Consider the following 16,020-nt stretch of genomic DNA (forward strand, 5'->3'; position numbering starts at 1 on the left):
AGCCAGACGCCCTACATACAACATATAACATGTAAGTGGGGGTGGGCAATTCAATTCACAGCAGAGAGATGAGGAATAATTTTGAGCAAGTGAAGCTACACATAGTTACAACCTGATGTACTCAGAGGTAGACCCATTGCTTTCCATGGCTGTTATTCTTAAATAACATGCATTGAATTGTAGCTTTGGACTTTGTTTCAAATGGAAATGAGGATTACATCGTGGAGTTTAAAAAAACAGACCTCTGCTAAACCTGGGCAAAATGGAGGCTGCAGGAGGGTCTGCTAAAGAGAAGGAGGTTTCAGCCCAGGCAGGCTTTTTTCTCAGGAGGAGAATAAAAGGTTAACTGGATGGAAGGGTTGCTGGGGAGACTAGGGCTATAATCCTATGCACACTTTCCTGGGAGCAAGCCCCATTGAATGTTATGGGACTTGCTTTTTTGTTGGCCCACTTAGAATTTGACTGCAACAGCCGTCTATCTCTGCACTGTCTTCTTGCTTCTCCCAGTGCCTTCCCTACCCTTTTCCTTGTCTGAAGGTAGGGAACAGGCGCCTTGTGGGCAGTAATGGTTTTTGTAACCTAGTGAATCCTGGAGCTATCCCTGATCCATATACAGTACTTCCAATTGGATCAGAACAATGATGGTCAGCATATTTGCCAGATGGATTATTTTTAAGGGATGGTTCACTTTCAGCTCAAAGCACTGTGAAATCATTTTGTGGCAGTGCACATGGAACAGGAGAGAGGTTTTCAAAATCATGCTTTTAGAAGCAAAATTTTCCACTGGGTCTCTTGGCCAGTTGGGGGTCAAGACTTTGTGTCACTTGCAGATTTTCAGTCCAATCAGTGCAGGTATTAAGCTAGGTGGTGCGTGTTAATTAATAAAGATGGCTTACCTACAAGATAGTGAGTTTTTTTAGCTATTGCTATTCTCCACCAACATTACTTTCTCCCACGTACGGACTTAATATACTAGCAACTGGCATTTCTATCAGTTCAGTTGGAGGTCAGTTATTCTTAACTTGCATATGTGGTTTTCTGATTCTAGGTGGGTCCTCTTTATCTGTGGGTTTGGAACCCACAGATTTGACTCAGCATGGGTTCAGAACCTGTGATGGAGGGCCTCACCTGATCTTCTGGATGTGACTGGAGACACCTTCTGCGTCTGTGAGGCCCACTTTTGAGGCCTGGAGAGGCAGTCTGCAACCTCTCAAGGCCTCAGAAAGTCCTCAGAGGCATCAGAAAGGCACTTCCAGTTACATCTAGAGGTCCTCTGATGACCTCCATGTGTGGATTCCATTATCTGTAGATGTGTGGATTTCAGTATCTCTGGGGAGTCCAGGAATGAACCCCCCATCGATACCAAAGGCCAGCCTATATAGAAAATGTTTTATGTTTGATTTGTTCTTCTCAGGTAAAAAAAGATAAGAACAATATGACTTCAACTTTTTGTGGCTTTTTTGGTAGGTCACTTGTGGATATGCCCATACACTAGTCCTTACAGATGAAGGTCAGATGTATGCCTGGGGAGCCAACTCTTATGGTCAGTTGGGCACTGGCAATAGAAGTAACCAGTCCTATCCTGCACCAGTCGCTGTGGATAAGGACAGGTAACATTCTGTGCGTAGTCACTCATTCAACACTTCCCAAAGTTTTACACCTACTTATTTATAGGCAAGGACCAAAGAGAAAAAGTACATTTGCTATATTCTTTCATCTGCATCTAAGACCTATAAGTCCACTATAATAGTACTTTTGACAGTCAGGAGAGGGCGACACAACATGGCTGTATCTTTCCTCTGCTTTTCTCCAGAAATGGAAGCTTCCTTTTTCTACCAGTGTTCTTTATGATTGAACAACAAACTGGCAATAAACTAATATTAGGCTGCATTCTATTTGATTTTTAGTGATCCAAAATTTAATAGCTATATATCCATGCTATATATGTGTTTTAGTGGAAGTATCCACACTATCGCATCTCAGACCTGAACTACATCTTGTTGGTCAGCTCACATTTTCAAACACCTGGTTACTGCTTTTCTACTGCACTTCTGGAATTGGAATAATAATAATAATAATACAGGTATTTATATACCGCCTTTCTTGGTCATCAGATTTCTCCTCAGACTTTATTCAAGGCGGTTTACATAGGAAGGCTATTTAAATCCCCGTAGGGATTTTTTACAATTGAAAGAAGGTTCTATCTTTCAAGAACCACAACATTTCAGATGTTTCTGATCTGGTTTCACATTCTGGCCTCCATCCTCCCATGCTCAGAGCAGATGGAATAACTCGGCTCAGCTTGTCAGCTGCTTCAAGGTCGCATGGTGCCGGTGGCCTCGAACTGGCGACCTGCGGATGTTATCTTCAGGCAAACGGAGGCTCTACCCTCTAGACCAGACCTCCTGCCTCCTGGAATAAAAGAGAATGGCAAATCTACAGAGAAGGGTTGGAGAAAGGGAGCGATAGGTAACAGTTCCTTTGCCTGCTAATAGTACGTGCTGAACTGCCACCGGAATCCTTTCTCAGTTCACCACCCCATACACCTTCCAGCACATGTACATCTCCTATCTCTCACATGTGCATCTCCTGTCTCTCTGTACGTGTGCACAAACAGTGTGCGCACCAATGAGTAATGAAGTTATGCTAGTATGTGGGATATTTGCAGATCTCGTTTCTTCCATTAAAAGTTGACTGTATTATTTTTTGTTTAAAATGAGTGATTGGGATATACCAAGACATTAACAAACATACCTCTGGAACTTAAAATTTCAAAGAGGTAGAGACTTTGATTTGCCTTAAATGTAAATGTTACATGTAAAATCATTACATTAGGTGACAACGTTTTCTTTTGCCAAGCTGTGTCCTTTGCAAATATAAAGGTTGTGTTCCCAGATATCTTTGGGTACTTTCTAGAAAGTAGAAAGATGTGTTCTGCTTCTAAGCAGCTGTGTACAGTGTTTCATGACCAGGCTGAATGTGCCCTGCATTCATGCCTCTGAGCAATCCTTTTAAGCAGTTGCAAAACAGCTTGGCATCTCCAAAAACATAAACTTTTCACACGCATTCTGTGTACCCTAGGTTATATATGCAAGCATGTATTGCTTGTAACTATTAATTTGCCAATTGTTCAGTGACTTGAACATCTTTAATTTGAGGTATTTTCATTTTGAAACCTTCTAGAAAATGGTATGAGTGAAAACTGAGTGAAATGAACAGATATTACTGAATATAGATCCTGTTTTATTTCTATCCAGTCACACTATTTTATGGCCTACTAAAAAAAAATTTTTTTAAACGGGGAGGCGCAGTGTGTTTGACAGCAGTAGAGAAATGGAGCACAGAGCACGTCTAAATTTTGAAATTGCACCTCTGCCATCTGCTCCTAGGACTCATGGGTTTTACCACTGCATGTTGTCCTTATACCACTGTTTTATGTTTGCTTTTAAATTTAGAGTCATAGAAATTGCTGCATGTCACTCTGCTCACACTTCTGCTGCTAAAATCCAGGGTGGCCAAGTGTACATGTGGGGTCAGTGCCGGGGACAATCTATCACTCTTCCACACCTCACCCACTTCGCCTGCACTGATGATGTATTTGCTTGTTTTGCTACTCCTGCGGTAACATGGCGTCTGCTGTCAGTAGGTGAGATTCACATTGTTTGTTCTGTTTGCATTGCTGCATCTTAGTTCCTTTTTGGAGATCTGTAATGACTGTTTTTGGTACAACTGTGGATATAGCTTGGATTCTCTTGACCATGTTCGCTGTGTGTCCTCTAGTTTGTTCTTGCCCTAAGGTAAAGACATGCCTTTTTCTCTGTCTTCCTTTCCTCCTAAGGCTATGTACCAAATTGGTACCAAAAAAACCCTATCTACTTTGGGCTATTTTCCAGGCTCTTTTCAGTCTTGGTTCTACAGAAGATGCTTATGTTTTTGAGTATACAGCTTTGTTTTGAGTATACACCTCTTTGGCAACATGAAATCAGATTTAGGGGAGGAATGTGGGCATTAGGAGACTCGATTACCAGCTGTTTTATCTGGGGTATATGTGGGAGCAATCAACACCTTATCCTGTCAGTGCCTTTAATTAAAGTTCACAATCATGGTTTCAGTTAAGAATGCTTTTCACATGGCTAAGGCTCCGTATATAACCTATGTGGTCCTGATGTATGTGACAGGGACTGGGGGGGGGGGTGGAAATGCAGAGAATGGCAAATGCACTATGATGTGTTGCCCTCTTGTCTGCTACTTTGGCTTGGTGAGTAAATTGCTCCTCCATAGAGTGTGATATGTATATTCTAGTCCTGCCTGTTTCCTCTCTTCTTCCTCTGATATGACTGTTGATGGCCAAGTCTACAAATGGTGAGTTTAACCTTCCTTCTACTGCTATTTATGCTACCACAATAGTGGGGCTTGAACTTTAATCTCCTGTTTCCCAACACATTGTGGTCTGTGCAATGAATTAAGTTGATTGAGTCAGGTCTTATAAGAGTTCAGTTGTGCTTGTTGTTTATGCCGAATCTTCCTTTTTCCTGCCTAGCAAAAGCTCACATTGTGTTTACTTCCCTCCCCACCTTGAATTCTTATCATTTGGAGATCTGTGTGTTTTCTGTGCTGCGCTTTTTCCAACCTGAGTGCGCAGCTATACAGCTTATCCTTCCTTCTCTGTAGATTGGCGAGTTATGAGGTTGATTCTTAGCGAGGTAAGGCCTAAGACAGGGGATTGGCCCCTTCCAACTCTAAGCTGTGTGTGTTTGTAATATAAGAAGATTCAAACCCCTATCTCAGTGGTTCTCAAACTCTCTGGGAGAGTTTGAGAGCCACTAAGTTCATGCGTGGGCGGGAGGGGGGAGGCAGCAGGGGCGGGGAAGGCAGCGGCACGATCCCGAGGATCGTGCCGCTCAGGGGGGCTGCAGGGGCTTGGGTACACGTAACCAAGCCCCCGCAGCCTCCCGGGGGTGCGGGGAGCCCGGTGCAACCTGCAGCAGGGCTCCCTGCAGCAGTGAAAGTAGATGCGGAGCGATCGCGCCTGTGGGGAGCCCTGCTGCAGGTCGTGCCGGGCTCCCTGCACCCCCGGGAGGCTGCAGGGGCTTGGGTCTGTGTACCCAAGCCCCTGCAGCCCCCCTGAGCGGCGCGATCCTGGGGATTGTGCCACTGCCTCTTCCCTGCCTCCAGGCTGACCCCACCCCTTAAGGGGCAGGGGCCAGGGCCCGCAGGCTGGGGCATTACGACGCCCCAGTTTGAAAAACCCTGCCCTATCTGAAGGAATCTCTGAAACGTGTCACTAGCTTATTCCAGGACTGATTACATTATGTTGAGAGCAGTGTGGCTTTTTGGATCTTTCGAATTCTGTCATTTGTATGCTTGGGTCATTGTGGGGTGGAACCTTCCACTGTGGTTCCCAGGGCCCATGATTGCTCAGGGGCCCACCTTTACACAGATATGCCTGCCCTGGAATTGTCATGGAAGTCAACAGCCTAAAATGAGTCTCGATAGAAAACAAAGACTTCTGCAGTGATTCCGTTTCCTTCCGGAACTTCAGAGTTCCTCTGGAGTTGCATATAGAGATTGAGTGACTTATGGCATAATGGTATCATCTGACCCCCCCCCCCCCCCCGTTGGGAAGGAAGTGCTGAGCAACTGGAGAGTCTTATACTTGGACAGGTTCTTGCAGGACATGGTCTTTAACTGCCTGAGTCTCAAACAATTTAGATTTTAAAGATAAACATTAGCACTTTGATGAGCTCAGAAATGGAGCAGCTGCTAGTACACTGACTAGATATAACCTGCCCATGGTACCAACTGAAGCTTCCCAATAGATGGATGATTTGTCCGTGACTAATGTTTTACAGTCTAAGCAAGATGTTACCAGAGCATGGATAAGCATGACTAGAAGAGGTCATAGCTGTGACAATAGCTTTAACTGCTGAAAGGTACTGTGGAAGACACTTGGGCCTCTAAAGATAATAGCTGGATCCCATTGTACTTCCAAGCTACAGACTTGGCGTCTGTAACTTCCAAGCTACTTCTTAGGGTGCAACCCTGTCCAAAATGCTTGAATACTATCTCCTGGTCAGATGAACCATCCACCAACTGAACTTTTGCCTTGTCACGATTGAGTTTAACCTGAGTATTAGCCCTCATTTTATCCACTACTAACTCCTAGTACTGGTTCAGCACTTTTGCAACCACACCTGAATCTGATGAATGGAAATGGTGCTGGGTATTATTAGCATATTGCTTTGTCTCAAACCTCTGGATGATCTGAAACCAGTTTTATGTTTGTTTATAGCATGGGGAACAAAATAGAACACTATGACGTAAATGCCATGGGGCAATAGTGTCATGACTCCTGCCCTGAGCTTGAAGTTCAACCCTGAGGACAGGGGGAATGGTTGGGTCATAACAAATCAGTTCTGGAACTAATCCCTGTCCTTGACACCAGGGTTGAGCTTGTTTGTCAGAAGATGCTCAAGTCAGATTGGAGGCCCTGCACTTAGTCCCCATAAGCCAGAGCCCCTTGAGGAACCAGTCCCTCCTACATACACTGAATCTGTGTCAGTGTCAGCAGTGAACCAGGGGAAATTCGTTGGAGGAGTGTAAGGTTTCAGACCAGTGAGTTCCCTCTATAAGTCTCTCTGCTCTGCAGACAGAAAAGTGCAGCCTGCCACATAGGCCGCAATCTAACCAACTTTCCAGCACTGACATAAGGGCAGTGCAACTTCGAGGTAAGGAAACAATCATTGCCTTACCTTGAGGAGGCCTCCATGACTGCCCCCCAAATGCAGGATGCAGCATACTGTCACAGCTATGCAAGTGCTGGAAAGTTGGTTAGGATTGCTCCCATAGATTTATGAGACATAATTTCTTCTCTGACCCTTGTTGGGGAATGCTGCTCACTTAGAGGTCTCTAAAGTTCTGCAGCCAGTCTTGTCTCATGGGCTTCTGCTTGGAGAATATAAAAGGACAAATAATCCCATAGCACTATCTCCTGCAAGTTGCCATTTATATAGATAGCAGTTGAATCACTGAAATGCAATGTTGTGGTCCCTATCACTTTCAAACAATTCAGAAGGGGACATCAAAGTCAATGATATTAAAGGCTGCAGAGAGGTCCAAGAGATTTAGCAGGGTCACACCTTGCCATTCTTCTTCCAGCATAGGTCATCCATTGTTGATAAGGGCATGAACATGAATCTTTGTTGTTGGTGTCGTTGCATAGCAACCACTCACCATGCACCTATCCCCAAAATGAATGTGTGTTACCCAAAGTAAGCAATTGGTTCTGTTGTTCATCTTTTTAGATTGGGACGTGGGAGAGCATAAGCCGTGAGAACTTCCAGCTTCTTCTGTGACAAATGAGGATGTGGTTAACCCATCAGTCACAAGCCAGACTAGACAATTCCTGTTATGAGAAGAAATGCTTTAGTAGCAAGTTCAAATCTCAGGTTGTCTGGAGGAGGGTGCTAACGTGACATTTTGCCCCCATGTCCTGTTTCTGATTTCTGTGGTCTTATCAGGGAGTTTCATGATGCAGCACAATCTTTTTCTTTTACTCTAGAGTGAAATGCTGCTTTTTTTGTTGGTCTGTATGTTCATGTCATGCAGAAGGGAGTGAACTAACAGGCAGCCTGTTTTTTAAAGTTTATTCTTTTATGTCTTTGCGTTAGAACCTGATGATCACCTGACAGTAGCTCAGTCACTAAAGAAGGAATTTGACAACCCAGATACTGCAGATTTGAGGTTTCAAGTGGATGGAAAATACATACACGTTCATAAAGTCCTTCTCAAAATTAGGTAAGAAATTAATACCTTAATCCTTGAGAATTAGTCTTTCAGATAGTTCTTCTGCCATCTCCTTCATTGAATTTCATAGCCCACATTTCTCACTTTTTCTAAAGTTTTAACCTCCTTTCAAACTAGAGGTGAACACTTGGACCATATTGCTGCTGGTTCTCATTCAGTTGACTTTTATTGCCAGCAGTGTTTCATAAGAACATAAGAACAGCCCCACTGGATCAGGCCATAGGCCCATCTAGTCCAGCTTCCTGTATCTCACAGCAGCCCACCAAATGCCCCAGGGAGCACACCAGATAACAAGAGACCTCATCCTGGTGCCCTCCCTTGCATCTGGCATTCTGACATAACCCATTTCTAAAATCAGGAGGTTGCGCATACACATCATGGCTTGTATCCCATAATGGATTTTTCCTCCAGAAACTTGTCCAATCCCCTTTTAAAGGCCTCTAGGCTAGACGCCAGCACCACATCCTGTGGCAAGGAGTTCCACAGACCGACCACACGCTGAGTAAAGCAATATTTTCTTTTGTCTGTCCTAACCCGCCCAACACTCAATTTTAGTGGATGTCCCCTGGTTCTGGTATTATGTTAGAGTGTAAAGAGCATCTCCCTATCCACTCTGTCCATTCCCTGCATAATTTTGTATGTCTCAATCATGTCCCCCCTCAAGCGCCTCTTTTCTAGGCTGAAGAGGCCCAAATGTCGTAGCCTTTCCTCATAAGGAAGGTGCCCCAGCCCCGTAATCATCTTAGTCGCTCTCTTTTGCACCTTTTCCATTTCCACTATGTCTTTTTTGAGATGCGGCAACCAGAACTGGACACAATACTCCAGGTGTGGCCTTACCATAGATTTGTACAACGGCATTATAATACTAGCCATTTTTGTTCTCAATACCCTTCCTAATGATCCCAAGCATAGAATTGGCCTTCTTCACTGCCGCCGCACATTGGGTCGACACTTTCATCAACCTGTCCACCACCACCCCAAGATCTCTCTCCTGATCTGTCACAGACAGCTCAGAACCCATCAGCCTATATCTAAAGTTTTGATTTTTTGCCCCAATGTGCATGACTTTACACTTACTGACATTGAAGCGCCTCTGCCATTTTGCTGCCCATTCTGCCAGTCTGGAGAGATCCTTCTGGAGCTCCTCACAATCACTTCTGGTCTTCACCACTCGGAAAAGTTTGGTGTCGTCTGCAAACTTAGCCACTTCACTGCTCAACCCTGTCTCCAGGTCATTTATTATTCATCTAAAAATGGATGCTGGATGTTCCTGGCATTACATCTTTGCCAACTTCAACCAAGCTCCAAGGAACTCGACACCTGCACAGCTTATGTGAATGCTGTTTGCCAGGAGTTGGTATTTTGCAATAGATTTATAGAACTCTAGCCATTGTATACTGCCAGTGTGGCTATTAATAATACAACTTAGTACCAAATTGATGGAGCTACTAGGCGGAAGTCTTATAGCTCCTAGGTACCATTGTGAGCCCTAAGGAAAGTTGCATGGGAAAACATTAGATGTGATCCTCATGAAATGTAACTGCAGTGCTGGTGTTGGGGCTGCAAACATGGGCACAGTTTAACCAGTTAAGCTCTGCTATAGTTTAACCAACTCATGTGCTAACTTGAGATAGGAGGGTCCTACTCAGTAATATGCAGATATCCACAAGATGTTTGCAACTGTCCTGTTAATTGCCAATGCTGTACATATTCTGCAGTTCGTCTGCAGTTTGAAAGATAGACATGGAGGAGATCTACCTGGAGCCAATATACTTTTATGACATGGAGATTACCTCACTACTCTGCCTGCTCAGCTGTTATAAAAACAAAGCATGTTGCAGTTGGAAAGCATGTTATTGACATTGCTATAATACATCAGATATGCAAATGACATCACTATTGCAGTGCCATAATATATGGTACTCCACAGTGCTTCATTTCATTTGCTCCACTTCTCATCCCAAATCCATTCTGCTGAAAAAGTACTTAATTCTGATTCATGTTCTTTATGCTATTACTGAAATTCTGTTTATTTTTGTTCGTGTGCCCTCTTCAGAGCCCAAGTTCCTTTCTTGCCCTCTGTCCTACTTTCCCCTGCCAACTTCACTCTGTTTTCCCTGTGTGCACTGCATAAAAAGAACTGTTCTTGTCAATGTGACAATTTATTTTGCCTTATACAATTCTGCAGGTGTGAGCATTTTCGTTCAATACTAAACAACAATAATGATGAAATTATAGAAATAAGTGAATTCTCATATCCTGTTTACCGGGCCTTTCTGGAATATCTGTACACTGACAGCATCAGTCTTTCTCCTGAGGATGCAATAGGTAATTGGAAGAAATATGTTATTCAGAAAAGTTTGATTTAATGTAACAGGATAAAATTGGCTGTATCAGTTATGAAATTTGCATCATGTTAAACAATTTTGTCTTTTACTTGATTACAGTCAAGAGTTTATACATATTGACAACACTCCTTTTTGATTAGGGTGTTGGTTTCTATATAAATTGAATTTCAAAATGGAATCTGCTGGCCTGTTTTCATTTCTGCATATACAAGGTCCTTTCTGTTGAGTTATTGCAGTGTTATTCAAACTGTGCGGCGCGGCTCTTTAGGGAGGTGCCAGGAACTCAAAGGGGAGGCGCGGGGTGTCCTCTCGCAGCGATACAGTCACACCCCTGGGTAGAATACAAGCCTGTCTTCTGCGCTTTTTTTAAAGCAGAAGAAATGGGAGTTGCTCAGCTGCGAGAGTGGCTGCTGCCGCCCCGCCCTCTTCTCCCTCCACTCCAAGGCTGCCGCCTTCTATGTTCAATGCATGTTGTTTGCTAAGTTTGCAGTCCTTAATCCTCGCTGATCCTTGTCTGGTTGGTTCCTAGTTCCCAGCCTGGGATCGCTTCTCATCAAAGTGAAATCTCTCTTTTCAACCCCCTCCCTCTTCTACTCACCCCTTTCGATCTCCAAACCTTCCAGCCTTCCTCCCCTTCCCCAAATAAAAGCTTCCCATTTTACCCAGTCACCAGGGGTCTTAAAGTTGCTTCCATGCAGTTGGCAAAGGGGGAGGGGAGAGACAAGCACACACTTTACTTGGCCAGGAGCAGAAAAAGGGTACTGTTTTTAAAGTGATTTATTAATCTTGTTGTTTGACTGAAGAGGAAAGGCTGTATTTTTAAAGTGATGAATCTTGCTATTAGAAGGGAATATTTATCAGCCATTGATGAAGTGATTGCCAGCCCAATCCTATCCACACTTTCCTGGGAGTAAGTCCCATTGACTGTAATGGGACTTACTTCTGAGTAGGCATGCATAGGCTTGAGCTGTGCATCTCCTAGTATAGGAGACAAATCAGCTTCCTAACCAAACCCTTATCAGCTCTGATATATTTTCATGATCTATTTTTGTTTTCCCCACCAGCTGCTGGAAAAATTTAATTTCATTAAATTAATTAAGGGTTCAATCCTATCCAAGGAGAATGGGAGAATTGACTAGTTGGATTAGGATCCACAGGGATGTGTGTGTGTAATGTTGGTCAGACTGGTTGTTCACAAAGTTCATTTGATAAAACAATTCTATTGGTATGCTTACAAAGTTTTAAAAAATGAGTCTTCCTGGACCAGACAAAATCTACCTGCTCCAGCATCCTGTCTCCAACAGTGATCAGCAGCTGATCATTTATATTGCTGTGTTTTAATAATATATTTTAATATCTGCATTTAATTAATGATATGATTAATATAATTAATATTAATATAGTTAATATATATTTAATATTTAATATTATAAGTATATTATATTTAATATAGTTAATATTTCTGGCCACTTCCTGTTTAATGATGTCACTTCCAGCCCTCAGGAACATGATGGGGAGTCATGGCCAACAGCCACGGGGGTCAAGGGAGAGCCACTGGCCGGAAAAGTTTGAGTCCCACTGAGTTAATGGTAACAATGTTGGCTCCACTAATGAACACATTCATGAACACATGAATCATGGTGTGGAGTCAAGTTTCCCTGCAGAAGTTGCAAAGTAACTTTAAACTGTGTGGTTTTCTAAGGTCTAGTGACCTGGTGCTTTTTAGGTTGCTGGGACTGATGTAGAAATGATTGTGAGGATCAGTGGCAACAGCACTGTAATTCATGACTATTACTGTCATTTGGCAGGCTTAAGCAAACTGGAACATACATGTGCTTCTTTTGTTAAAGTGCTGCATGTATTGTCAAGCATTTCCCCATGGGGTTTTGGAGAGATTCTTTTTTCTGGTGTGGCTCCTTGAATTTCTGTAGTCACTTCGCCATGAGGCAGCACTGTGCTCTAAGAACCTTTGCTGCAAACTGTGGGCCAGTTTGTATTTGTGCAATGGATCAGTGTGCTTGTATTTATCCATTCATAAGGATGGAGAGGGGGTTTATTGGTTATAAAACAGATAAGTTAAAAAAACAAAAACAAGCCACATCTTGGTTACTTATCAGCCTGCTCCTCTGTGTACACTGCACAACAATTTGAGCAAGAAGTTTAATAAGTATTGTCTTGCTGTACCACACTGAAGGTTCCTCTATTTCAGCACAGATGACTTACCCAGAAGTATCTTACTGGCTTCTGTCTCCAACCGAAAACAGTCAGGCACTTGCTGCACTAAATGGCAGTGGCATACCATCTCCAGATTATATTAGCTATACTCTAGGTATATCTAATCCTATTTTTAACATTCTCTGAGCCAGTGGTTATCCAAACTTTTTAGAGGCCCTAGAGACTGCTGCCTGATATATAAATGCCAAGGGGTCTGGCTGTGATGGTGATTGGGCAGCCGTGCGCCCCCCCTTCCACTTATCAGCTTGTTTAACTCCTCATGCACGTAGCCTAATCTACCCTGTTAGTTTCACTAACCATCCAAAATTGGGTCCTGGGCCAAGAATTTGAGAATCACTTTGATGGTTCTGTTGGTGATTGGCCATCAGTATAATTGCTGACGCAATATGCTGCTGTAATATGACATCAGCATAACTGCTCACATAAATGCTAGGTAATATAACTACTTGTCTTATTTTAATAGGCTATTTAGAATAACAGTACTGTTTATTCACCTCAAAACACTTATTCTGGGCCAGATGTAGAAGAATAAATGTTTGGTTTTCACCCATTCTCTCAGATTCCCTATGTGTAAAATACAGGTCCAGCCTATTTATACACAGATTTTTTTATACGTGGATTTGACTCAACACAAATGGCCACTGCAAATGAGAAGGAATGTGCTGATCCCTGGAGAAGGGGAAAAATGCATCCCTTTAAAATCAGTTTAAAAAACTGAACAGTCCTTTAACAATTGCCAATCCATCAATCTTTCTCTCTCCAGGCGACCCCTCCCTTCCCCCTGAGCACATGAAAGAAAGGTGATCACTTTGCATTGGTGATGGGAGGGGCTGAGTGAAGCATCTTTGTAAGTGCTTGGAGGAGGACTGATTGATAGATTGTCTTCTTAATGACTCTTATCTTACATCATGAAGGTCAGCAAGACTGTTTTTAAATCATCAGAGCAAAGAAACTGTTTTTTAAATTGATTTGTTTAAGTGTGTTTTTGCCATCCACGTGAGTGCTTGGAATGGAACCCACATGAATAATGAGGCTCAACCTGTAATATTAAAATCTTCAAATTCTAGGTTTAAACAAAAGCAGATTGTTATTTTGTTATAACCAGTGATATGTGGTACTGGTTCCAATATTTAGTCATCAGCAGTCAGTCTTTGGTTCAAGTGGAGCCCTCCTCTTGTATACAGCCTTCACTTGTTTCAATACCTAACAGATCTACACTCTTTCTTCTCCTTATATCATCCATGTATTAAGCTGATACTGGAAAACATCCTTAGTAACCAAATAAAGTTACCAATTCCCCAGTTTGGGTTTCTTACAAACTCAGAAAATTGGAACTGAGCAAGTGCACCTTTTCCTAGATGTTTTCTTACTGGAAAGATAAATAAGAGCCAGAATTTCTGAGCAGCCATGAATTCCTACATTGTATTCACTTTTGCACTGCAATATCAAGTTTGATTTGTATGTGTAAAACATAGAATTTGCATGTAACTGGAAAATTTATTTTCTACAGCTACTTAGTTCATGTGTGTTCTTTCTCTGGCAGGGCTGCTAGATTTAGCAACGTTCTACAGAGAGAGTCGACTGAAAAAGCTTTGCCAGCAAACAATCAAACAGGGCATTTGTGAGGAGAATGCAATTGCTCTTCTTTCCGCTGCAGTCAAGTTTGAAGCTAAGGTATGGGAAATGTTTGCCAAGCCTCCCTATGAGGGATCTGTTGAGACATGCTCTTTGAGATGTTTGGGAGCTAGTCATAGTAATCTGGTGAACTGTCTGATTGACAGAAAGCTATGAGGAAATCTAGTTTGAAGCTCATCTCTGCTGTAGTTAAAAGCAGTCCAATTCTAAGCTGTCCCAGTACTATGCAGAACAGTGGCGCCAAAACAGCCACCACTGTATCTAGTGGGGCCAGCATAGCTGCTGGAGTCTCCTCAGGGTAAGGGAACAAATGTTGCATTACCCCATGTTGAGCCCAACAGTTGGCAGTGGGACTCCTCGGATCTGCACCTGCTATTTAGTGGGCGGAACCACTAGGAGAACCACAGAACCAAGGAGGTCCATGTTGGGCTTCCAAGAGTGGGTGGGGGCATAGGATTCAGCAGCAGCATCTGCTGCTTTCCCTGTCCCTCCCCCAGGCTCAATCCCCCCCTTGATCTGCCTTCCATAAGAACAGCCCCACTGGATCAGGCCACAGGCCCATCTAGTCCAGCTTCCTGTATCTCACAGCGGCCCACCAAATGCCCCAGGGAGCACACCAGATAACAAGAGACCTCATCCTGGTGCCCTCCCTTGCATCTGGCATTCTGACATAACCCATTTCTAAAATCAGGAGGTTGCGCATACACATCATGGCTTGTACCCCCTTATGGATTTTTCCTCCAGAAACTTGTCCAATCCCCTTTTAAAGGCGTCCAGGCCAGTCGCCATCACCACATCCTGTGGCAGTTCCCTCTGCCCAGTGCCACCCTTCCCCCCACCCCAAAAAACCTCTCTGCCAATGGATGGGGAACTGTACCACTGGCTGCTCCAGAGGTACATCAGCACAATGCACAGGTCAATGCTGACTGATGCTGGCCTCTCTGCCCATGCTAAGTGTCAGCACCGAAGTGCCTTATGTGTTTCTACAACACTCAGCGCCAGTGCTGTATATGATAGGATTGGGCTGTAACTTGCCTAAGGCTAATCAGCCCAATCCTATCTACACTTTCCTGGGAGTAAGCCCCATTGACTCTAATGGGACTTACTTCTGAGTAGACATGCATAGGATTGGGCTGTATCTTGGCGTTACCCCTGGAGCCCAGGTTAACTTCACTTTGGCTCTACAACACGGGTTGCCAAACTTTATGGCCAGAGGACCACATCAAATATGTGGCACGGTGTTGAGGGCTGGGAAAAAATTTTTAAATACAAAATTTAAATAAATACATTAGAGATTAAACTTAGATGAATTAATGGGCTCAAATTTCCAGGATTTCTCCAAGCACCAACAGACATAAAGCACACACTTAAATGGATTCTCATTCCCCCACCTCCTACGCAGCTTACTTAAATACACAGGAGTAAATATCTCAGAACCAGCACATCACAGGAAACACCCAAAGCGTATTCTGAAGGCTGGGGGAGGCCTCCCTTACCCCCAGAAGGCCTTCTAAGACCTTCAGAGGGCACAAAAAATTACTTACAATTTTTCAGGAAAACCAGAAAGTAATGTTTTTAGGTCCTCCCCTCTGTACATGACCAGAGCACATGATCAGTCAAGTAGGCCAGAGGCTTGCAGGGGACCAGTGGCTGGCCCCAGGCCTGCTAGAGGCTTGCTGCAGGCTGTATATGGCCCCCCCCCCCGGCTTCTACTAAAGGCTCCCTCTTGCAAGATCCTTGAATTTGACATACTCTGAACTGCCAAAAGAATAAAAAAATTGGGATGGACAGGGAAAAATCTGTTATAACTCGTAGGAGGTGTCTGAAAGCAGACTTTTACAACTTGGCCATCTTTCATCACACTTTGTGCCTAATTTTCAGATTACACAAGGTAGATTCTTCATGCAAAATGTCCTGTGGCTTAAACATATTTTCTTGATTTTTTTATAATGAAAAGAATGTTCAGGCTTAATAAAAAATGTTGAAAAACTCACTT

The 16,020-nt window shown here is 43.4% G+C and overlaps 1 protein-coding gene across 6 annotated transcripts in view; it reads left to right on the forward strand.

The window, feature by feature from the left end:
* The window catches only part of RCBTB2 (RCC1 and BTB domain containing protein 2), a 30,726-nt gene that overhangs the window by 12,353 nt on the left and 2,353 nt on the right, over positions 1–16,020 (forward strand). For all 6 annotated transcript variants that reach the window (XM_066632577.1, XM_066632829.1, XM_066632743.1 and 3 more), the window contains 5 exons: positions 1,468–1,610; positions 3,456–3,646; positions 7,671–7,797; positions 9,995–10,134; positions 13,933–14,063. In XM_066632577.1, coding sequence (XP_066488674.1) covers positions 1,468–1,610; positions 3,456–3,646; positions 7,671–7,797; positions 9,995–10,134; positions 13,933–14,063 — 732 coding nt within the window. The remainder of the gene's footprint in view (positions 1–1,467; positions 1,611–3,455; positions 3,647–7,670; positions 7,798–9,994; positions 10,135–13,932; positions 14,064–16,020) is intronic.

The sequence above is a fragment of the Tiliqua scincoides genome, chromosome 1 (genome assembly GCF_035046505.1).
Source record: "Tiliqua scincoides isolate rTilSci1 chromosome 1, rTilSci1.hap2, whole genome shotgun sequence".
In the NCBI taxonomy this organism is placed as follows: domain Eukaryota; kingdom Metazoa; phylum Chordata; class Lepidosauria; order Squamata; family Scincidae; genus Tiliqua; species Tiliqua scincoides.